Source organism: Coregonus lavaretus, assembly GCF_964263955.1.
Source record: "Coregonus lavaretus genome assembly, chromosome: 14".
In the NCBI taxonomy this organism is placed as follows: Eukaryota; Metazoa; Chordata; class Actinopteri; order Salmoniformes; family Salmonidae; genus Coregonus; species Coregonus lavaretus.
Genome location: NC_140001.1, coordinates 3,030,581 through 3,055,892, shown reverse-complemented (window position 1 = coordinate 3,055,892; position 25,312 = coordinate 3,030,581). Strand labels below are relative to the sequence as shown.

General features: G+C 41.8%; 1 protein-coding gene across 1 annotated transcript in view; it reads right to left on the bottom strand.

Annotated features, from left to right (window-relative positions):
* The window catches only part of LOC311141877 (WD repeat and FYVE domain-containing protein 3-like), a gene marked incomplete at both ends in the record, with an annotated part of 48,543 nt that overhangs the window by 6,017 nt on the left and 17,214 nt on the right, over positions 1-25,312 (bottom strand). Inside the window, 11 exons of the mRNA XM_084177373.1 lie at positions 5,750-5,967; positions 6,080-6,200; positions 10,744-10,838; positions 14,033-14,194; positions 14,707-14,780; positions 14,952-15,104; positions 20,705-20,895; positions 21,229-21,340; positions 22,451-22,608; positions 22,942-23,170; positions 25,058-25,239. Coding sequence (XP_084033499.1) covers positions 5,750-5,967; positions 6,080-6,200; positions 10,744-10,838; positions 14,033-14,194; positions 14,707-14,780; positions 14,952-15,104; positions 20,705-20,895; positions 21,229-21,340; positions 22,451-22,608; positions 22,942-23,170; positions 25,058-25,239 — 1,695 coding nt within the window. The remainder of the gene's footprint in view (positions 1-5,749; positions 5,968-6,079; positions 6,201-10,743; positions 10,839-14,032; positions 14,195-14,706; positions 14,781-14,951; positions 15,105-20,704; positions 20,896-21,228; positions 21,341-22,450; positions 22,609-22,941; positions 23,171-25,057; positions 25,240-25,312) is intronic.

Sequence of the window (25,312 nt, the reverse complement as noted above, 5' to 3'; positions counted from 1 at the left end):
GGGATCATTGTCATGCTGAAAGACCCAGCCACGTTTCATCTTCAATGGAACAAATTGCAAAAATCTCTGAAGCTGGAGACTCTTATCTCCCTCAATAACTTTAAGCATCAGTTGTCAGAGCACCTTACCGATCACTGCACCTGTACGCAGCCCATCTGAAATTAGCCCACCCAACTACCTCATCCCTATATTGTTATTTATTTTGCTCTTTTGCACCCCAGTATCTCTATTTGCACATAATCTCTTGCACATCTAGCATTCCAGTGTTAATACTATTGTAATTATTCTGCACTATAGCCTATTTATTGCCTTACCTCCATAACTTGCTACATTTGCACACACTGTATATATATTTTCTGTTGTATTTTTGACTTTATGTTTTTTTACCCCATATGTAACTCTGTGTTGTTTTTATTGCACTGCTTTGCTTTATCTTGGCCAGGTCGCAGTTGTAAATGAGAACCTGTTCTCAACTGGTTTACCTGGTTAAATAAAGGTGAAATAAAAAAATAAAAAAATAAAATGCCCTTGCTGATGGAAGGAGGTTTTCACTCAAAATCTCACGATACATGGCCCCATTCATTCTTTCCTTTACACGGATCAGTCGTCCTGGTCCCTTTGCAGAAAAACAGCCCCAAAGCATGATGTTTCCACCCCCATGCTTCACAGTAGGTATGGTGTTCTTTGGATGCAACTCAGCATTCTTTGTCCTCCAAACACGACGAGTTGAGTTTTTACCAAAAAGTTATATTTTGGTTTCATCGGACCATTTGACATTCTCCCAATCCTCTTCTGGATCATCCAAATGCACTCCAGCAAACTTCAGACGGGCCTGGACATGTACTGGCTTAAGCAGGGTGACACGTCTGGCACTGCAGGATTTGAGTCCCTGGCGGCGTAGTGTGTTACTGATGGTAGGCTTTGTTACTTGCTCCCAGATCTCTGCAGGTCATTCACTAGGTCCCCCCATGTGGTTCTGGGATTGTTGCTCACCGTTCTTGTGATCATTTTGACCCCACGGGGTGAGATCTTGCGTGGAGCCCCAGATCGAGGGAGATTATCAGTGGTCTTGTATGTCTTCCATTTCCTAATAATTGCTCCCACAGTTGATTTCTTAAAACCAAGCTGCTTACTTATTGCAAATGCAGTCTTCCCAGCCTGGTGCAGGTCTACAATTTTGTTTCTGGTGTCCTTTGACAGCTCTTTGGTCTTGGCCATAGTGGAGTTTGGAGTGTGACTGTTTGAGGTTGTGGACAGGTGTATTTTATACTGATAACAAGTTCAAACAGGTGCCATTAATACAGGTAACGAGTGGAGGACAGAGGAGCCTCTTAAAGAAGAAGTTACAGGTCTGTGAGAGCCAGAAATCTTGCTTGTTTGTAGGTGACCAAATACTTATTTTCCACCATAATTTGCAAATAAATTCATTAAAAATCCTACAATGTGATTTTCTGGAAAAAAAATTCTCAATTTGTCTGTCATAGTTGACGTGTACCTATGATGAAAATTACAGGCCTCTCTCATCTTTTTAAGTGGGAGAACTTGCACTATTGGTGGCTGACTAAATACTTTCCCCCCCCCCCTGTATAGGTAAACTGGGATATGACAAATGAATTATTATGGATATTTCTTTCCAGTTATAGACAGGTGTTGTCCTTTCCATGGCAGCAAAATCCTATCTAATTTGGCTAACTTTCTATAAAAAAATTTATTGTAGTGAGATCATTTCTTTCTTTCGGGATATGAATACACAGTATGTCCACTTCACCGTTGGACCACTTTATTATTAAACTACACAGTAATGTAAAAGTTGTATCTTTTCGAGATCCAATACCAAATATGGTACACTTATCATCATTCGGTTTTAATCCAGAGAGGTTAGAAAAATTATCTAGATCCTCTATGACGCTGTGCACAGATCCAAATTGCGGATTTAAAAGAAAACGTGAATTGTCAGTGTACAATGTTTTTAAGCCATGGATTTCTAGCACCTTGATATTATTGGTAGATATGCCGATAGTGGACAACCTTGTCTTACTCCTCTTGACAATTTAATATTTTCTGAAAAGTAGCCATTATTTACTATTTTACACCTGGGGTTACTATACATAACTTTAACCCATTGTATAAGAGATTGTCCAAAATTAAAATAGTCCAGGCATTTATATACAGTGGGGAAAAAAAGTATTTAGTCAGCCACCAATTGAGCAAGTTCTCCCACTTAAAAAGATGAGAGAGGCCTGTAATTTTCATCATAGGTACACGTCAACTATGACAGACAAAATGAGAAAAAAAAATCCAGAAAATCACATTGTAGGATTTTTAATGAATTTATATGCAAATTATGGTGGAAAATAAGTATTTGGTCAATAACAAAAGTTTCTCAATACTTTGTTATATACCCTTTGTTGGCAATGACACAGGTCAAACATTTTCTGTAAGTCTTCACAAGGTTTTCACACACTGTTGCTGGTATTTTGGCCCATTCCTCCATGCATATCTCCTCTAGAGCAGTGATGTTTTGGGGCTGTCGCTGGGCAACACAGACTTTCAACTCCCTCCAAAGATTTTCTATGGGGTTGAGATCTGGAGACTGGCTAGGCCACTCCAGGACCTTGAAATGCTTCTTACGAAGCCACTCCATCGTTGCCCGGGCAGTGTGTTTGGGATCATTGTCATGCTGAAAGACCCAGCCACGTTTCATCTTCAATGCCCTTGCTGATGGAAGGAGGTTTTAACTCAAAATCTCACGATACATGGCCCCATTCATTCTTTCCTTTACACGGATTAGTCGTCCTGGTCCCTTTGCAGAAAAACAGCCCCAAAGCATGATGTTTCCACCCCCATGCTTCACAGTAGGTATGGTGTTCTTTGGATGCAACTCAGCATTCTTTGTCCTCCAAACACGACGAGTTGAGTTTTTACCAAAAAGTTCTATTTTGGTTTCATCTGACCATATGACATTCTCCCAATCCTCTTCTGGATCATCCAAATGCACTCTAGCAAACTTCAGACGGGCCTGGACATGTACTGGCTTAAGCAGGGGGACACGTCTGGCACTGCAGGATTTTAGTCCCTGGCGGCGTAGTGTGTTACTGATGGTAGGCTTTGTTACTTTGGTCCCAGCTCTCTGCAGGTCATTCACTAGGTCCCCCCGTGTGGTTCTGGGATTTTTGCTCACCGTTCTTGTGATCATTTTGACCCCACGGGGTGAGATCTTGCGTGGAGCCCCAGATCGAGGGAGATTATCAGTGGTCTTATATGTCTTCCATTTCCTAATAATTGCTCCCACAGTTGATTTCTTCAAACCAAGCTGCTTACCTGTTGCAGATTCAGTCTTCCCAGCCTGGTGCAGGTCTACAATTTTGTTTCTGGTGTCCTTTGACAGCTCTTTGGTTTTGGCCATAGTGGAGTTTGGAGTGTGACTGTTTGAGGTTGTGGACAGGTGTCTTTTATGCTGATAACAAGTTCAAACAGGTGCCATTAATACAGGTAACGAGTGGAGGACAGAGGAGCCTCTTAAAGAAGAAGTTACAGGTCTGTGAGAGCCAGAAATCTTGCTTGTTTGTAGGTGACCAAATACTTATTTTCCACCATAATTTGCAAATAAATTCATAAAAAATCCTACAATGTGATTTTCTGGAATTTCTTTTCACAATTTGTCTGTCATAGTTGACGTGTACCTATGATGAAAATTACAGGCCTCTCTCATCTTTTTAAGTGGGAGAACTTGCACAATTGGTGGCTGACTAAATACTTTTTTTCCCCACTGTATAAATTCCAGTCGCACTTTATCAAAGGCCTTTTCAAAGTCAGCTATGAATAGCAGGCCTGGTTTCCCCAGATTTTTCATAGTGTTCTATTGTTTCCAGTACTTGCCTTATATTATCTCCAATGTATCGCCCATGTAAAAAACCTGTCTGATTAGGATGAATAATGTCCGACGATACCTTTTTAATTCTATGCGCTATGCATTTTGCTAGGATTTTGGCATCACAACACTGAAGTGTAAAGGGTTCTCCAGTTTTTTTAGGTGGACTGGATCTTTTATATTTCCCACCTGGGTCCTGTTTCAGTAATAGTGAAATCAGACCTTCTTGCGGAGTATCTCATAGTCTATCATTTATATAGGAGTGGTTAACACATGTTAATAACGGACCTAACGTACCTGAGTACATCGAAACATATTTGATATTCCTCAACTGGTATATGCCTGGAGTTTTCCCAGACTTGAAGGCTTTCATTGCATCTAGAAGTGCCTCCTCTGTAGTTAGGTCTTCACATAAGTCTTTCTGTATAGCTGTTAATTTGACACTATTAATGGGATTAAAATCCTTACAATTAACTTCTGTTAGTGGAAATGGAGGAGACTGATATGAAAACATACGGTTAAAGTACTTTGCTTCTTCTTTAAAAATTTCGTTTGGTGAATCATGGATGACTCCGTCCTTTGTAACAAGTATCTGTAAATTACTTTTGGTAGCATTTCTATGTTGAAGATTTACAAATAATTTGGTGCATTTTTCCCATATTCCATCCAGTTCGCTTTATTTTTATAATATATTGCACTTGATGTTTCTTGAATAAGTTTCTCCATTTCTTTTTGTTTTTCCTCTAAGTTATTCTGTGCCTCTATGTTAGAGTTTTTATTGCTATCTATCTGTAATGTTAGTTCCTCTATTTCCTTTTTTAGGATGAACTCTTTTGACCTAAATTGTTTTGAAAAGAAAAAAAAAACGTATTGAATTGCACGGCCTCTGAAGGCACATTTAAAAGTGTCCCATACAATAAGGGGATCTGCTGTTATGTCGGAAAAAGTCAGTTAGAAATCATTCTGTCTTGGTTAAAAACAAGTTGTCATCCAGTAGGCTTTGATTACATTTCCAATATCCTCGCCCTCCCGGAAATCCTGTAAGAGTAATGTGTTACCAATTATTTGATGGTCTGACAGCATTCTGTCCCCTATCAACGCTCTTTTTAAACTTTTGGTACCAGCGAAAACGCCATAAGAAAGTAGTCAAGACGACCAGGTTGATTGAGCCTCCGCCAGGTCAGGATATTAAACCTCCATGTAACCACTAGTTCCAATACATCCATAATATTCTTAATTTCCTTAAGTGCAGGGTGATAGTTTGTAGTGTGATTTCCTTTACGGTCCATTGAGGTACTTAAAACCGCATTATAATCTCCCACCATAATAATTGAATCACGTATTGCCTGTAAACTCGATAAATGTGTATATATATTTTCAAAGAAGCATGGATCATATAGATTAAAAAGAGACAAATCTGTTTATGGTCCCAATAGCATATTTCAAAGGATCCACCTTCCTTGCGGATCTGTTTGAACTGATTGTTAATATCATCACCCCTTTTGAGTTTCTTTGCCCATGGGAGAAGTATATTTCGCCCCCCCCCAGTCCTTTTCCCACACAACTTCATTGAAAATTGTTGAATGAGTTTACTGTAAACAATATATTTATATATATTATATTCCTTCTCTTTTAGCAGGTAAAGACTGATTGTCTTTTCTTATGATCCGCTAAGTCATTACACGTGATAGTTTGTTATTCCCAGTGAAGAAAACCTTATCGTGATGACAACACGATTTCCTGATTTACAGACAGGCCCCTGTAGAAGTTAGTGATATTTCACTTTTCCCAGCAATATTCAGTTCTACATCCATAAGTAACTGATCTATTGCAGCATATTGTTATGTGTTTAACCTCTATTTATACAGGTCGACTCACCCAGCACGGTACCGATCTTATTGGTGAGGACAGAGTCAGTGTGGTCCAACCATCCTCCTCCGGTCAGCCCCTCTTTAAACCGGGTCAGTATGGGCTGGTTACTGAGCAGAACCACCAGGATCCACAAAGCTGCTGTCACACTGCTGGAGTGGACGTGCTCTTCCATGAACATTAACAGCCAGTCAAAACCCAGGGTACACACCAACTCCTCACATGCCCTGTTGGGGGTGGAGGGGTTAAACACACAACGCAGTCAGACACACACATAAACATCAAACAGCCAGTCGAAACCCAGACAGACAGACAGACAGACAAGAGAGACATACATACTGTGCGTTGACGATGCACTTCTCCTTGGTGGTGAACAGCAGTTTGAGGAGGATGTCCAGCTGTCTGTTCCTCAACAGGATCAGGTTGGCCGACAGAAGACCCCCAAAGTCATCATCATTACCTGGAACACAAGGTAAGTAATACATTTTTTTTTTTAAATAAATACAAAATCAACAGAACTGTGACTTAAGCCCAGTTCAGATACAAACAGTCGAGACGAGATAGAACTAGCTAGTTTTAGAATGTTGTATGTCATGACTTGCCCTCATGGGTTGAGGATCAAACAGGCCGGCTAGGCTAAGGTTTGAACACCCCCTTTTCCTGGGAGGGTCCAGTTTTATGACCGGTCATAAATACCGTGCAGACTTTCTCTTCCTTGCCATGAAGTATTGGAAGAAAGGACCCCTTTGTTAACAAAGGAAGTCTTCCCGCCTAGACTCCAACATCCAAAAGTGGATAATGAAACAATATTCCTACTTAAAAGAATGTGGGAAATGGTTGGTGGGGACTTAAAGAACAATCATGTCAAATCCGTTACTATGTTGTGATGTCATTAAAGACGGTGGAACAACATAACTGTATCTCTGGGGGGGTACACTTCCCAGTTATGAGGTTTGCATCTATTTGTTGTATAAAACGAATGATTAAGTATAATAATGCTTTTGTGAAGATAACAACGTGATTTTAGCATTCTAGATGAGATGATTGTTTTCCATATTGATTTGTTCTCAGGCAGTGGCCACGTCCAGATGAGCACGAACATGATGGAACGCCCCTTTTACCCAGAGGGCATAAAAAGCCTCGTGACGAAATTCACCTCAGACCAGCAGATGTGTGAAGCGTGAGCTAAACGTTACAAAATGGTTGAATTTCTACAAGACCAGGAAGCGTGAGACGTTAGTCCACAGGTTTGAAATGGAGAAACTCTGAAACTCTTAACCTCTACACAAGGTGAAGAAGGAGACAATGCACTAGACCTTATCATCTCAGTCTGCAGCTGGCATGTATAGTCGTCTAGAGAACTTTCACTCAAGACACGAGAGAGGAGAGGACAATCCCTCTCAGACAACCGCTGGTACAATCTGAAGTATCCATTCTAACCAGCACTACGACCAGAAACTCTACCAAGGACATTGAGATCTCTGGTGGGCAAACCAGAGTCCTATATCATCAACTCAACTATCGAAGACAGCAACACGTAAATACATGTTGCATTTCTAATCCGAATGAGCGATTATTAGGGTGCATAAGTATTATGATTACTGTGAGCGTAGTTTCCAAAGTAACTACGATAGTTTGAATCTCTGTCTCTCCTTTCCATTCTGACCCCTCCACTACCCAAGCATTCATGCTATTGTTAGTACAGTCCACTAGGGACCTGTTTTAAATTGTATTACGTTAGTAATCAATAACCTATGTGTGTTTGTATTGTGTTATTCCCACGGGGGGCCGGTATGAAAATGTATGCACTCACTAACTGTAAGTCGCTCTGGATAAGAGCGTCTGCTAAATGACTAAAATGTTTTTCAAAAAAAGTTATTATTTTGTTAGTTGGTAAATAATTAATTAAGCCAATTTGTGTATTTCTGATTCATCAATAAGGTTAGGGTTCTTGCAGGTTCAAGGATTATGCGACGTTCAGAATGAGACTGATAAGAGGTAATTATTAAATAAGTGACTGTTATCGATATATAACATACAGTGAGGGAAAAAAGTATTTGATCCCCTGCTGATTTTGTATGTTTGCCCACTGACAAAGAAATGATCAGTCTATAATTTTAATGGTAGGTTTATTTGAACAGTGAGAGACAGAATAACAACAAAAAAATGCATGTAAAAATTTTTATAAATAGTTTTGCATTTTAATGAGGGAAATAAGTATTTCACCCCCTCTCAATCAGAAAGATTTCTGGCTCCCAGGTGTCTTTTATACAGGTAATGAGCTGAGATTAGGAGCACACTCTTAAAGGGAGTGCTCCTAATCTCAGATTGTTACCTGTATAAAAGACACCTGTCCACAGAAGCAATCAATCAGATTCCAAACTCTCCACCATGGCCAAGACCAAAGAGCTCTCCTAGGATGTCAGGGACAAGATTGTAGACCTACACAAGGCTACAATAGTTTTGCATTTTAATGAGGGAAATAAGTATTTCACCCCCTCTCAATCAGAAAGATTTCTGGCTCCCAGGTGTCTTTTATACAGGTAATGAGCTGAGATTAGGAGCACACTCTTAAAGGGAGTGCTCCTAATCTCAGATTGTTACCTGTATAAAAGACACCTGTCCACAGAAGCAATCAATCAGATTCCAAACTCTCCACCATGGCCAAGACCAAAGAGCTCTCCTAGGATGTCAGGGACAAGATTGTAGACCTACACAAGGCTGGCATGGGCTACAAGACCATCGCCAAGCAGCTTGGTGAGAAGGTGACAACAGTTGGTGCGATTATTCGCAAATGGAAGAAACACAAAATAACTGTCAATCTCCCTCGGCCTGGGGCTCCATGCAAGATCTCACCTCGTGGAGTTGCAATGATCATGAGAACGGTGAGGAATCAGCCCAGAACTACACGGGAGGATCTTGTCAATGATCTCAAGGCAGCTGGGACCATAGTCACCAAGAAAACATTTGGTAACGCACTACGCCGTGAAGGACTGAAATCCTGCAGCGCCCGCAAGGTCCACCTGCTCAAGAAAGCACATATACAGGCCCGTCTGAAGTTTGCCAATGAACATCTGAATGATTCAGAGGAGAACTGGGTGAAAGTGTTGTGGTCAGATGAGGCCAAAATCGAGCTCTTTGGCATCAACTCAACTCGCCGTGTTTGGAGGAGGAGGAATGCTGCCTATGACCCCAAGAACACCATCCCCACCGTCAAACATGGAGGTGGAAACATTATGCTTTGGGGGTGTTTTTCTGATAAGGGGACAGGACAACTTCACTGCATCAAAGGGACGATGGACGGGGCCATGTACCGTCAAATCTTGGGTGAGAACCTCCTTCCCTCAGCCAGGGCATTGAAAATGGGTTGTGGATGGGTATTCCAGCATGACAATGACCCAAAACACACGGCCAAGGCAACAAAGGAGTGGCTCAAGAAGAAGCACATTAAGGTCCTGGAGTGGCCTAGCCAGTCTCCAGACATTAATCCCATAGAAAATCTGTGGAGGGAGCTGAAGGTTTGAGTTGCCAAACGTCAGCCTCGAAACCTTAATGACTTGGAGAAGATCTGCAAAGATGAGTGGGACAAAATCCCTCCTGAGATGTGTGCAAACCTGGTGGCCAACTACAAGAAACGTCTGACCTCTGTGATTGCCAACAAGGGTTTTGCCACCAAGTACTAAGTCATGTTTTGCAGAGGGGTCAAATACTTATTTCCCTCATTAAAATGCAAATCAATTTATAACATTTTTGACATGCGTTTTTCTGGATTTTTTTGTTGTTATTCTATCTCTCACTGTTCAAATAAACCTACCATTAAAAGATGAGACGTGCAGTAGAGACCGTTACCGTTTAACGCTGCCTCTCTGAAACAAAGTTGCCACTTGTTGTAGCAAAGTGTTGTAGCAAACGAGTGTCATGAAATATATGCACCAGCAACAGGATACACTGTGACTTGTCAGATAAATATCAGCCAAGCTAGGCTAGGTATGTGCAGCAAAATCGCTAGTTAGCCGCTTGACTGAACACAGAACGTCAGTGCACCGTTCTCTGATTGGATAAATGGATCTGTCTCGTGGTAAGACGTTAGCTAAAGATTTGACCAGTTGAATCTTGGAAACTCTAGACGACGACATGAGACGTTCTAAAACTAGACCGTTCAGATCAAACAAACTTTGTTCTAAAACTCCTTAAGACGGTCGTGTCTCATCAAAAGCCTTGTTCACATTGGCAGTTTGAAGTGACTCAAATCCATTTTTTTTTTTTTGCATTTCCAAATATTTTTCTTTTCCTGCAGTCTGAACAGCCAAAAAGCACATGGAATCTGATATTTCAAGCCACATTTCAAACCACCTTCGTAAGTGATACAAATCTGATTCCTGGCAATAAGACTTGTGTGTTAGAATGGTCAAATCTGATTTATTTGCCCTCAAGTTGTTTTTAGACTGTTATTTGGCATATCTTGTTGTTTCCTAGCTACTCTGTTAACAGTTTTACAAGAACATGTGGTAGCTAACTAGCTTGTAAATAGTTTACAAACACATTAGTGAATGTGCTAGAAAGCTAAACAGCTACCAAGCTAGCTAGTTGACCGCTGTGGCTAGCCAAAAATGACATGTTTTGAAAGTTGGATCATCTTATCCTTTGAGGCTTTAAAAAAAAGTGTTCTTACACTATGATTTTGAACATCCAAAGCAACTGGGAAACGTCCATGCCAGGCATTGTTGTCACCTTAGCTTGCTACATAACTTCTGATTGACAGGAAGCACGAGCACCAATCAGCCTACACCACTGCGTACACACCTGTCGTTACCTTGACAACTAGCTTAGCCATGCCAGCAAATGACTGTTGTCTGAACAAACACAAATCCCATTTAGTCACTTGTAACTTGCTGTCTGGACAGTCAGTATTCCAAAACGGATTTGAAAAACAACACTGATTTGTGCGTTATGACAAGGCATTATGCATCTCAGCTGAGCTTCAGTCTGCATGTGTGTTTTACCTCCATCCAGCTTCTCCTCGTTGTCGATCTCCATCACCACAAACTTCTCACACACAGCAAAGGTTGGCAGAGTGGACGAGACGAACTGGCCAAACCTATGAAAGAGAAAGATGTGTCGGTCACAACCAAGTCAGATGTGTGACCTACAAGGGTAGGAAGCAGAGGTCTTTCCAGCAGGTGGTAGGGGTCGGTGAAGGTGTGTGTGGATTGTGCATACCGTAGCAGGTGGTAGGGGTTGGTGAAGGTGTGTGTGGACTGTACATACCGTAGCAGGTGGTAGGGGTCGGTGAAGGTGTGTGTGGATTGTGCATACCGTAGCAGGTGGTAGGGGTTGGTGAAGGTGTGTGTGGACTGTACATACCGTAGCAGGTGGTAGGGGTCGGTGAAGGTGTGTGTGGACTGTACATACCGTAGCAGGTGGTAGGGGTTGGTGAAGGTGTGTGTGGACTGTACATACCGTAGCAGGTGGTAGGGGTCGGTGAAGGTGTGTGTGGACTGTACATACCGTAGCAGGTGGTAGGGGTCGGTGAAGGTGTGTGTGGATTGTGCATACCGTAGCAGGTGGTAGGGGTTGGTGAAGGTGTGTGTGGACTGTACATACCGTAGCAGGTGGTAGGGGTTGGTGAAGGTGTGTGTGGACTGTACATACCGTAGCAGGTGGTAGGGGTTGGTGAAGGTGTGTGTGGACTGTACATACCGTAGCAGGTGGTAGGGGTTGGTGAAGGTGTGTGTGGACTGTACATACCGTAGCAGGTGGTAGGGGTTGGTGAAGGTGTGTGTGGACTGTGCATACCGTAGCAGGTGGTAGGCGTTGGTGAAGGTGTGTGTGGACTGTACATACCGTAGCAGGTGGTAGGGGTCGGTGAAGGTGTGTGTGGACTGTACATACCGTAGCAGGTGGTAGGGGTCGGTGAAGGTGTGTGTGGACTGTACATACCGTAGCAGGTGGTAGGGGTTGGTGAAGGTGTGTGTGGACTGTACATACCGTAGCAGGTGGTAGGGGTTGGTGAAGGTGTGTGTGGACTGTACATACCGTAGCAGGTGGTAGGGGTTGGTGAAGGTGTGTGTGGACTGTACATACCGTAGCAGGTGGTAGGGGTTGGTGAAGGTGTGTGTGGACTGTGCATACCGTAGCAGGTGGTAGGGGTTGGTGAAGGTGTGTGTGGACTGTGCATACCGTAGCAGGTGGTAGGGGTCGGTGAAGGTGTGTGTGGACTGTACATACCGTAGCAGGTGGTAGGGGTTGGTGAAGGTGTGTGTGGACTGTACATACCGTAGCAGGTGGTAGGGGTCGGTGAAGGTGTGTGTGGACTGTACATACCGTAGCAGGTGGTAGGGGTTGGTGAAGGTGTGTGTGGACTGTACATACCGTAGCAGGTGGTAGGGGTTGGTGAAGGTGTGTGTGGACTGTACATACCGTAGCAGGTGGTAGGGGTTGGTGAAGGTGTGTGTGGACTGTACATACCGTAGCAGGTGGTAGGGGTTGGTGAAGGTGTGTGTGGACTGTACATACCGTAGCAGGTGGTAGGGGTTGGTGAAGGTGTGTGTGGACTGTGCATACCGTAGCAGGTGGTAGGGGTCGGTGAAGGTGTGTGTGGACTGTACATACCGTAGCAGGTGGTAGGGGTTGGTGAAGGTGTGTGTGGACTGTACATACCGTAGCAGGTGGTAGGGGTCGGTGAAGGTGTGTGTGGACTGTACATACCGTAGCAGGTGGTAGGGGTTGGTGAAGGTGTGTGTGGACTGTACATACCGTAGCAGGTGGTAGGGGTTGGTGAAGGTGTGTGTGGACTGTACATACCGTAGCAGGTGGTAGGGGTCGGTGAAGGTGTGTGTGGACTGTACATACCGTAGCAGGTGGTAGGGGTTGGTGAAGGTGTGTGTGGACTGTACATACCGTAGCAGGTGGTAGGGGTTGGTGAAGGTGTGTGTGGACTGTACATACCGTAGCAGGTGGTAGGGGTTGGTGAAGGTGTGTGTGGACTGTACATACCGTAGCAGGTGGTAGGGGTTGGTGAAGGTGTGTGTGGACTGTACATACCGTAGCAGGTGGTAGGGGTTGGTGAAGGTGTGTGTGGACTGTACATACCGTAGCAGGTGGTAGGGGTTGGTGAAGGTGTGTGTGGACTGTACATACCGTAGCAGGTGGTAGGGGTCGGTGAAGGTGTGTGTGGACTGTACATACCGTAGCAGGTGGTAGGGGTTGGTGAAGGTGTGTGTGGACTGTGCATACCGTAGCAGGTGGTAGGGGTCGGTGAAGGTGTGTGTGGACTGTACATACCGTAGCAGGTGGTAGGGGTCGGTGAAGGTGTGTGTGGACTGTACATACCGTAGCAGGTGGTAGGGGTCGGTGAAGGTGTGTGTGGACTGTACATACCGTAGCAGGTGGTAGGGGTTGGTGAAGGTGTGTGTGGACTGTACATACCGTAGCAGGTGGTAGGGGTTGGTGAAGGTGTGTGTGGACTGTACATACCGTAGCAGGTGGTAGGGGTTGGTGAAGGTGTGTGTGGACTGTACATACCGTAGCAGGTGGTAGGGGTTGGTGAAGGTGTGTGTGGACTGTACATACCGTAGCAGGTGGTAGGGGTTGGTGAAGGTGTGTGTGGACTGTACATACCGTAGCAGGTGGTAGGGGTTGGTGAAGGTGTGTGTGGACTGTACATACCGTAGCAGGTGGTAGGGGTTGGTGAAGGTGTGTGTGGACTGTACATACCGTAGCAGGTGGTAGGGGTTGGTGAAGGTGTGTGTGGACTGTACATACCGTAGCAGGTGGTAGGGGTTGGTGAAGGTGTGTGTGGACTGTACATACCGTAGCAGGTGGTAGGGGTTGGTGAAGGTGTGTGTGGACTGTGCATACCGTAGCAGGTGGTAGGGGTTGGTGAAGGTGTGTGTGGACTGTGCATACCGTAGCAGGTGGTAGGGGTCGGTGAAGGTGTGTGTGGACTGTACATACCGTAGCAGGTGGTAGGGGTTGGTGAAGGTGTGTGTGGACTGTACATACCGTAGCAGGTGGTAGGGGTCGGTGAAGGTGTGTGTGGACTGTACATACCGTAGCAGGTGGTAGGGGTTGGTGAAGGTGTGTGTGGACTGTACATACCGTAGCAGGTGGTAGGGGTTGGTGAAGGTGTGTGTGGACTGTACATACCGTAGCAGGTGGTAGGGGTTGGTGAAGGTGTGTGTGGACTGTACATACCGTAGCAGGTGGTAGGGGTTGGTGAAGGTGTGTGTGGACTGTACATACCGTAGCAGGTGGTAGGGGTTGGTGAAGGTGTGTGTGGACTGTACATACCGTAGCAGGTGGTAGGGGTTGGTGAAGCCCTGCAGCAGTAGACTCAGTACGTTACTGATCGCCGAGACGGTGGGCTGAGACAGAGACGTGTCTCTCAGAGTCAACAGTAGCTTGGGGATCAGCTGGAACTCACGTAACAGTTTAGCGTTGTTCGCTGCCTCGCTGTAGAGAAGGAGAGGAGTTTGTAGATAGCAACGATCAACATACCAGCCTTGCCTTGAAAAATACCTACCAGATGCACAGATCCCCATGGCTTCGTTGTTCATAAACCCCAGGGGGGATACACGTTTTAAAGATTATAGTGTCACTTTTATATAAACAAATATGACAAAACTTTACAACTAAGCAAGTGGCAGGTAGCTTAGTGGTTAAGAGCGTTGTGCCAGTAACCGAAAGGTCGCTTGTTCTAATCCCCAAGCCTACTAGGTGAAAAATCTGTCGATTTGCCCTTGAGCAAGGCACTTAACCCTAATATGGATAAGAGCGTCTGCTAAATGACTAAAATGTAAAATGTAAAATGAGATTATGGACACGTCCATACGCTGCTCTTGTTCAGTTCAGTTCACTAACCTGGAGATAAGGGGATTATTATGCCAACACATATGCCAAAACATCACTGCTAAGCGCGTAATGGAGGTCTCCATATCAGCACGCAGGAGTTAATCATCCCTCACCTGGACTCAGTGAGGAGCTCTATAAAGTGTTCAAACAGGGACAGGTGCAGCTCGTAGGGCGCGTGGAGCCAAACCTGGAGGAGGCAGACAGAACATTTAAAAAAAAACATACCACACTAGAAAACCAACAACATTATTCTGGCTCCAGGGACCACCATGTTTGGCTCAAACTGGATCAGTTGCCCAGAGGCCATTTTGGTCAAACTGAAGCTAGTTGCCCTTTGGCCCATCGGTCTAAGCCTAACCTCTAAGTCACAGAGCAGGTCCTGGAAGGCGGTGGAGTTGGGGATGATGGAGGTGTCATGGCCGCTGTCTACTGTTCCCACCAGGGAGAAGGTCAGGTGGAGGATGTGGCTGTTCAGCAGGTGACGTTTCTTCTTCAACAGCATGGCTAAGAGCTAGAGACAGGAAACAGGCACAGGCATTACTGGCTAAGAGCTAGAGACAGGAAACAGGCACAGACATTACTGGCTAAGAGCTAGAGACAGGAAACAGGCACAGACATTACTGGCTAAGAGCTAGAGACAGGAAACAGGCACAGACATTACTGGCTAAGAGCTAGAGACAGGAAACAGGCACAGACATTACTGGCTAAGAGCTAGAGACAGGAAACAGGCACAGGCATTACTGGCTAAGAGCTAGAGACAGGAAACAGGCACAGACATTACTGGCTAAGAGCTAGAGACAGGAAACAGGCACAGGCATTACTGGCTAAGAGCTAGAGACAGGAAACAGGCACAGACATTACTGGCTAAGAGCTAGAGACAGGAAACAGGCACAGACATTACTGGCTAAGAGCTAGAGACAGGAAACAGGCACAGACATTACTGGCTAAGAGCTATAGACAGGAAACAGGCACAGACATTACTGGCTAAGAGCTAGAGACAGGAAACAGGCACAGACATTACTGGCTAAGAGCTAGAGACAGGAAACAGGCACAGACATTACTGTTATATTACTGTTATTCTACTGTTATATTACTGTTATATTACTGTTATTCTACTGTTATATTACTGTTATTCTACTGTTATTCTACTGTTATATTACTGTTATATTACTGTTATTCTACTGTTATATTACTGTTATTCTACTGTTATATTACTGTTATTCTACTGTTATTCTACTGTTATATTACTGTTATATTACTGTTATTCTACTGTTATTCTACTGTTATATTACTGTTATTCTACTGTTATATTACTGTTATTCTACTGTTATATTACTGTTATTCTACTGTTATATTACTGTTATTCTACTGTTATTCTACTGTTATATTACTGTTATATTACTGTTATTCTACTGTTATATTACTGTTATTCTACTGTTATATTACTGTTATTCTACTGTTATTCTACTGTTATATTACTGTTCTATTACTGTTATTCTACTGTTATATTACTGTTATTCTACTGTTATTCTACTGTTATATTACTGTTATATTACTGTTATTCTACTGTTATATTACTATTATTCTACTGTTATATTACGGTTATTCTACTGTTATATTACTGTTATTCTACTGTTATATTACTGTTATTCTACTGTTATATTACTGTTATTCTACTGTTATATTACTGTTATTCTACTGTTATATTACTGTTATATTACTGTTATTCTACTGTTATTCTACTGTTATATTACTGTTATATTACTGTTATTCTACTGTTATATTACTGTTATATTACTGTTATTCTACTGTTATTCTACTGTTATTCTACTGTTATATTACTGTTATATTACTGTTATTCTACTGTTATATTACTGTTATATTACTGTTATTCTACTGTTATTCTACTGTTATTCTACTGTTATATTACTGTTATTCTACTGTTATATTACTGTTATTCTACTGTTATTCTACTGTTATATTACTGTTATTCTACTGTTATATTACTGTTATTCTACTGTTATTCTACTGTTATTCTACTGTTATATTACTGTTATTCTACTGTTATTCTACTGTTATTCTACTGTTATTCTACTGTTATATTACTGTTATATTACTGTTATTCTACATGTTATTCTACTGTTATATTACTGTTATTCTACTGTTATTCTACTGTTATATTACTGTTATATTACTGTTATATTACTGTTATTCTACTGTTATATTACTGTTATATTACTGTTATATTACTGTTATATTACTGTTATATTACTGTTATTCTACTGTTATATTACTGTTATTCTACTGTTATATTACTGTTATTCTACTGTTATTCTACTGTTATATTACTGTTATTCTACTGTTATATTACTGTTATATTACTGTTATTCTACTGTTATATTACTGTTATATTACTGTTATATTACTGTTATTCTACTGTTATATTACTGTTATTCTACTGTTATATTACTGTTATTCTACTGTTATTCTACTGATATTCTACTGTTATTCTACTGTTATATTACTGTTATATTACTGTTATTCTACTGTTATATTACTGTTATTCTACTGTTATTCTACTGTTATTCTACTGTTATATTACTGTTATATTACTGTTATTCTACTGTTATATTACTGTTATTCTACTGTTATATTGCTGTTATATTACTGTTATTCTACATGTTATTCTACTGTTATATTACTGTTATATTACTGTTATATTACTGTTATTCTACTGTTATATTCCTGTTATATTACTGTTATATTACTGTTATTCTACTGTTATTCTACTGTTATATTACTGTTATTCTACTGTTATATTACTGTTATTCTACTGTTATATTACTGTTATATTACTGTTATATTACTGTTATTCTACTGTTATATTACTGTTATATTACTGTTATTCTACTGTTATTCTACTGTTATATTACTGTTATTCTACTGTTATATTACTGTTATATTACTGTTATTCTACTGTTATTCTACTGTTATTCTACTGTTATTCTACTGTTATATTACTGTCTATTCTACTGTTATTCTACTGTTATACTACTGTTATATTACTGTTATTCTACTGTTATATTACTGTTATTCTACTGTTATTCTACTGTTATATTACTGTTATTCTACTGTTATTCTACTGTTATTCTACTGTTATATACTGTTATATTACTGTTATTCTACTGTTATATTACTGTTATATTACTGTTATTCTACTGTTATATTACTGTTATTCTACTGTTATTCTACTGTTATATTACTGTTATATTACTGTTATTCTACTGTTATATTACTGTTATATTACTGTTATATTACTGTTATTCTACTGTTATTCTACTGTTATATTACTGTTATTCTACTGTTATATTACTGTTATTCTACTGTTATATTACTGTTATATTACTGTTATATTACTGTTATTCTACTGTTATATTACTGTTATATTACTGTTATTCTACTGTTATTCTACTGTTATATTACTGTTATTCTACTGTTATATTACTGTTATATTACTGTTATTCTACTGTTATTCTACTGTTATATTACTGTTATTCTACTGTTATTCTACTGTTATACTACTGTTATATTACTGTTATTCTACTGTTATATTACTGTTATTCTACTGTTATTCTACTGTTATATTACTGTTATTCTACTGTTATTCTACTGTTATTCTACTGTTATATACTGTTATATTACTGTTATTCTACTGTTATACTACTGTTATATTACTGTTATTCTACTGTTATATTACTGTTATTCTACTGTTATTCTACTGTTATATTACTGTTATTCTACTGTTATTCTACTGTTATTCTACTGTTATATACTGTTATATTACTGTTATTCTACTGTTATATTACTGTTATTCTACTGTTATTCTACTGTTATTCTACTGTTATCGTACTGTTATTCTACTGTTATTCTACTGTTATATTACTGTTATTCTACTGTTATTCTACTGTTATATTACTGTTATTCTACTGTTATATTACTGTTATATTACTGTTATTCTACTGTTATTCTACTGTTATATTACTGTTATTCTACTGTTATATTACTGTTATTCTACTGTTATATTTCTGTTATATTACTGTTATTCTACTGTTATTCTACTGTTATATTACTGTTATATTACTGTTATTCTACTGTTATTCTACTGTTATATTACTGTTATTCTACTGTTATATTACTGTTATTCTACTGTTATTCTACTGTTATATTACTGTTATTCTACTGTTATATTACTGTTATTCTACTGTTATATTACTGTTATTCTACTGTTATATTACTGTTATTCTACTGTTATATTACTGTTATATTACTGTTATTCTACTGTTATTCTACTGTTATATTACTGTTATTCTACTGTTATATTACTGTTATATTACTGTTATTCTACTGTTATTCTACTGTTATATTACTGTTATATTACTGTTATTCTACTGTTATATTACTGTTATTCTACTGTTATATTACTGTTATATTACTGTTATTCTACATGTTATTCTACTGTTATTCTACTGTTATATTACTGTTATATTACTGTTATATTACTGTTATATTACTGTTATATTACTGTTATTCTACTGTTATTCTACTGTTATATTACTGTTATTCTACTGTTATATTACTGTTATTCTACTGTTATATTACTGTTATATTACTGTTATTCTACTGTTATTCTACTGTTATTCTACTGTTATTCTACTGTTATATTACTGTTATTCTACTGTTATTCTACTGTTATATTACTGTTATATTACTGTTATATTACTGTTATTCTACTGTTATATTACTGTTATTCTACTGTTATATTACTGTTATTCTACTGTTATATTACTGTTATTCTACTGTTATATTACTGTTATTCTACTGTTATTCTACTGTTATATTACTGTTATTCTACTGTTATTCTACTGTTATATTACTGTTATATTACTGTTATTCTACTGTTATATTACTGTTATTCTACTGTTATTCTACTGTTATATTACTGTTATTCTACTGTTATTCTACTGTTATTCTACTGTTATTCTACTGTTATATTACTGTTATTCTACTGTTATTCTACTGTTATTCTACTGTTATTCTACTGTTATTCTACTGTTATTCTACTGTTATACTACTGTTATATTACTGTTATTCTACTGTTATATTACTGTTATTCTACTGTTATTCTACTGTTATATTACTGTTATTCTACTGTTATTCTACTGTTATTCTACTGTTATTCTACTGTTATATTACTGTTATTCTACTGTTATTCTACTGTTATATTACTGTTATTCTACTGTTATATTACTGTTATTCTACTGTTATTCTACTGTTATATTACTGTTATTATACTGTTATATTACTGTTATTCTACTGTTATATTACTGTTATTCTACTGTTATTCTACTGTTATTCTACTGTTATATTACTGTTATTATACTGTTATTATACTGTTATATTACTGTTATTATACTGTTATTCTACTGTTATTCTACTGTTATATTACTGTTATTATACTGTTATATTACTGTTATTCTACTGTTATATTACTGTTATTCTACTGTTATATTACTGTTATATTACTGTTATTCTACTGTTATTCTACTGTTATATTACTGTTATTCTACTGTTATTCTACTGTTATATTACTGTTATATTACTGTTATTCTACTGTTATATTACTGTTATATTACTGTTATTCTACTGTTATTCTACTGTTATATTACTGTTATTCTACTGTTATATTACTGTTATTCTACTGTTATATTACTGTTATTCTACTGTTATTCTACTGTTATTTTACTGTTATATTTTAAACTACAACAGAGAACACTTCTTCAATAGCATGGCCAGCAGCTACAAACACAACACATACTACAGTTTACTGATATACACCGTCCCTTACTCATCAACAAGTCTCAGATTCGGATTACTTGCGCTTGTTGAGATTGCTCCCAAATGCATACAATTGTTCTTAACCCCATAATATTTTAATTGAGGAGGTTTGATCATAAACATTATTGTTGCAATCCACAGGTAACATCTGGCCTACAAAAAATGTGGGGAGGCTGTAGACTATAACAGAGTGCATTGTGGGTATTGACGTCGTACCTGGTAGCCTTTGATGCGTTCCATCTCCTTACTGGCCAGAGGGTTGCTCTTGACAACGCACACCAGCACCTTGACGGCCGCGTAGAGACCCTCAACATCCTGTGCCATGGCAACTAGGCCCAAGATGGCCGCTGCCCCGCCCACATACTGCAGGTTGGTTGCCACGGGCTTGGGGACGAACGCACGTACACCTAGAAGAGAGTGGGGGGGCAAGGGTTACTTTAACCTCCTCTATTGTGGAATGTTTGTATATGCCCAGTCTCTGTGTAATGTTGCTGCAACCGAGTTGCCCTTCAGGAACAATACAGATATATACAGGCATAATCTGTAAAACTGCTGTTTCAATGGTCAATTGAAATGACGCCCAACCCAGTTGATGGTTGAAGACTGTGCACCTGTATGTAATAACACCATGCAGTATTAGTCCTGTGGAAGACTCCCTGCCTTTTCACTGTACATGGTGCTTCGTCACTCTCCTACACCTGCTCACACAGACAGAAGCGCTTTATCCAAGCATCACTTACCCAGGTAACCAATGACCGCTGCTCCAATGGTGCGAGCTGGACCATTGAGGTGACCGGCGGCGTTGTGGATCAGCTTGACCGGAGTGGCGTTCTCATGGGAAGACACAGCCAACTGAGGAGAGGGGAGAGGAAAGGAGGTGAAAGAGGGGAGAAGAGAGGGAGGAGGGGAGAGGGGAGGAGGGGAAAGGGAAGGAGAGAAAGAGGGGAGAAGAGAGGGAGGAGGGGAGAGGAGAGGAGAGGAGAGGAGAGGGAGGAGAGGAGAGGGAGGAGGGGAGAGGGAGGAGAGGGAGGAGAGGAGAGGGAGGAGAGGGAGGAGATGAGAGGGAAGGAGAGAAAGAGGGGAGAAGAGAGGGAGGAGAGGAGAGGGAGGAGAGGAGAAAATAACTGGTCAGAATCAATCTTCAAGCCAAGATATTGTACTGTAGCAGGACTGCTGAAGTACTGCCTCTGCTCTCTACAGAGATGACCTATAGTACGCTCATCAGACAGGGAGACTGGGAAACCACTTCACAGGTGGGGTGGAGATAACATTGTGTTCCAGGTGTGGTGGATATAACATTGTGTTCCAGGTGGGGTGGAGATAACATAGTGTTCCAGGTGGGGTGGAGATAACATAGTGTTCCAGGTGAAGTGGAGATAACATAGTGCTCCAGGTGGGGTGGAGATAACATTGTGTTCCAGGTGGGGTGGAGATAACATTGTGTTCCAGGTGGGGTGGAGATAACATTGTGCTCCAGGTGGGGTGGAGATAACATTGTGTTCCAGGTGGGGTGGAGATAACATTGTGCTCCAGGTGGGGTGGAGATAACATTGTGTTCCAGGTGGGGTGGAGATAACATAGTGTTCCAGGTGGGGTGGAGATAACATAGTGTTCCAGGTGGGGTGGAGATAACATTGTGTTCCAGGTGGGGTGGAGATAACATAGTGCTCCAGGAGGGGTGGAGATAACATAGTGTTCCAGGTGGGGTGGAGATAACATTGTGTTCCAGGTGGGGTGGAGATAACATTGTGTTCCAGGTGGGGTGGAGATAACGTATTCCAGCTACAGCAGTTTCCCACAGCCAGTGTGTATTGGCGTAATATGCTTCTGTGCACATTGATTGATTAATTCATTGTTTGATTATTCAATGTTTATTGTCCTTCAAGAGGAAATTAAACAGGAAACAAATGAAAGTCAGCCGTCAGACATAAAGAAATACATGCACGTGTGGGCGATGCTAACCTGTTTAGCGATGGCCTTGCCGTCCAGTTTGTTGTAGACCTTGCGTATCTTGGCCACGGTGAGGGCAGAGACAGAGAGGGCGTACAGGCTGAAGGATACCTTCTCCTCTGGGACCAGGGCTACTGGACATGGAGGCTCTCCAGTCTTAGAGTCTTTACCTGGGGGAGAGATGGTCTGTGATGTCACAAATTGGTAACCAATGAGGAGGCGTGGAATTGTGTGTGTGTGTGTGTGTGTGTGTGTGTGAGTGTATGTGTGTATGTGTGTGTGTGTGTATGTATGTGTGTGTGTGTGTGTGTGTGTGTGTGTGTGTATGTATGTGTGTGTGTGTGTGTGTGTGTGTGTGTGTGTGTGTGTGTGTGTGTGTGTGTGTGTGTGTATGTGTGTGTATGTATGTGTGTGTGTGTGTGTGTATGTGTGTGTGTGTGTGTGTATGTGTGTGTGTGCGTGTGTATGTGTGTGTGTGTGTGTGCTCTCTCCTCTCTACTAACAAGGCAGGTACACAGCTTGGAAGCTGCCTGTGTAGTTGGGTCCCAGCTCGTAAACCGTTGCCACGCTGGCTGCAGGAAGCCCCTCCTCCAGGAAGTGTGTGGGACCCAGGCGCCACACCAGATTGGACAGCTGTCTCTGGGCAGGGGGAGTGCCTATGTAGCTGTACACGGTGCTGACCACAGGGGGGTTGCTGCTGCTACCACCCGGAGAAGTATGGATGTAGTGAAGCTGGAGAAGAGAGGAGAGGAGAGGAGAGGGGAGGGGGAGGAGAGGGGAGGGGGAGGAGAAAGAGGGTAGGAGAGGGGGGGAGGAGAAAGAGGGTAGGAGAGGGGAGGGGGAGGAGAGGGGGGAGGGGAGGGGGAGGAGAGGGGGGAAGAGGGAGAGGGTAGGAGAGGGAACAGGGAGAGGGGAGGAGAGGGGAGGGGGAGGAGAGGGGGAAGAGGGAGAGGAGGGGAGAGGGAACAGGGAGAAAGGAGGAGGGGGAGGAGAGGGAGGAGGGGAGAGGGGAGGAGGAGGGAACAGGGAGAGGGGAGGAGAGGGGAGAGGGGGAGAGGAGGGGGAGGAGAGGGAGGAGGGGAGAGGGGAGGAGAGGCGGGGAGGAGGGAACAGGGAGAGGGGAGGAGAGGGGGGGGGAGGGAACAGGGAGGAGGGAACAGGGAGAGGGGAGGGGGAGGAGAGGGAGGAGGGGAGAGGGGAGGAGAGGCGGGGAGGAGGGAACAGGGAGAGGGGAGGGGGGGGAGAGGGGAGGAGAGGGGGGGGAGGGAACAGGGAGAGGGGAGAGGAGTAGGGGAATAGAGAGAGAGTACTATTTTGTAGCATTTCTGACAATGCTAACATCTTTTCAGCCGAATCTCTGATTTCTAAACCGGTCCAGTAACTCGGTTGCTGCGCAACAGTATCAGCTAGCTAGTAGAAGGCTAGCAGATGTAGCTAGCTAGCTAACACCAGTTAGATGAGAAGCAAAAGGTAGCTAGCTAGTAGAAGGCTAGCAGATGTAGCTAGCTAGCTAACACCAGTTAGATGAGAAGCAAAAGGTAGCTAGCTAGTAGAAGGCTAGCAGATGTAGCTAGCTAGCTAACACCAGTTAGATGAGAAGCAAAAGGTAGCTAGCTAGTAGAAGGCTAGCAGATGTAGCTAGCTAGCTAACACCAGTTAGATGAGAAGCAAAAGGTAGCTAGCTAGCTAGGTAGGTATACTTTTCTACGGAAGGCATTTCATATGGCTGAAGTCATCTGTGTAAACTGCTGTCCTGGACACTTGCGTGTAATGAGAGCACAAAGAAATAAGCTAGCAAACATCCTTGGTAATTATTATAGCTAGCCAGTTAGATACACCAAGCCAAGTGCTACCACACCTGATTCTACTACTCAGCTGTTCATCAAGACCTCAGCTGTTCATCAAGACATCAGCTGTTCATCAAGACCTCAGCTCTTCATCAAGACCTCAGCTCTTCATCAAGACCTCAGCTCTTCATCAAGACCTCAGCTCTTCATCAAGACCTCAGCTCTTCATCAAGACCTCAGCTCTTCATCAAGACCTCAGCTGTTCATCAAGACCTCAGCTCTTCATCAAGGCCTCAGCTCTTCATCAAGGCCTCAGCCCTTCATCAATACCTCAGCCCTTCATCAAGACCTCAGCTGTTCATCAAGACCTTCATCTAACCACCTCCGTCTCTTCATCTAATCACCTCCGTCTCTTCATCTAACCACCTCCGTCTCTTCATCTAACCACCTCCGTCTCTTCATCTAACCACCTCCGTCTCTTCATCTAACCACCTCCGTCTCTTCATCTAACCACCTCCGTCTCTTCATCTAATCACCTCCGTCTCTTCATCTAATCACCTCCGTCTCTTCATCTAACCACCTCCGTCTCTTCATCTAACCACCTCCGTCTCTTCATCTAACCACCTCCGTCTCTTCATCTAACCACCTCCGTCTCTTCATCTAACCACCTCCGTCTCTTCATCTAACCACCTCTGACCCTAAAAGCAACAAAGGTGTGTGTGCCGTTCTTGAGCATGCCTTTACTCATCCCTAACACACACACACACACACACACGCACGCACGCACGCACGCACGCACGCACACACACGCACATACACGCACATACACTACCTTTGTGGTTTGGACTAGTTGTCCGTCGATGTATAGCGTGGCCATGCTGTTCTTCAACATGCCTTTACTCATTACTAACAGCAGGTGGTGCCACTGCCCCTCGCCGATCAGCTCTCCACAGCGGAACCTGGCGCAGCACGGCAGAACCTCAAAGAACGAGGACTCCTCGCTGAAATCATCCACTGTGGAGGGGAGGGGGGGATACAGATGTCATCATAATGTTGTAAAAATGTTTGATATGGGTTTGAAGTGTGT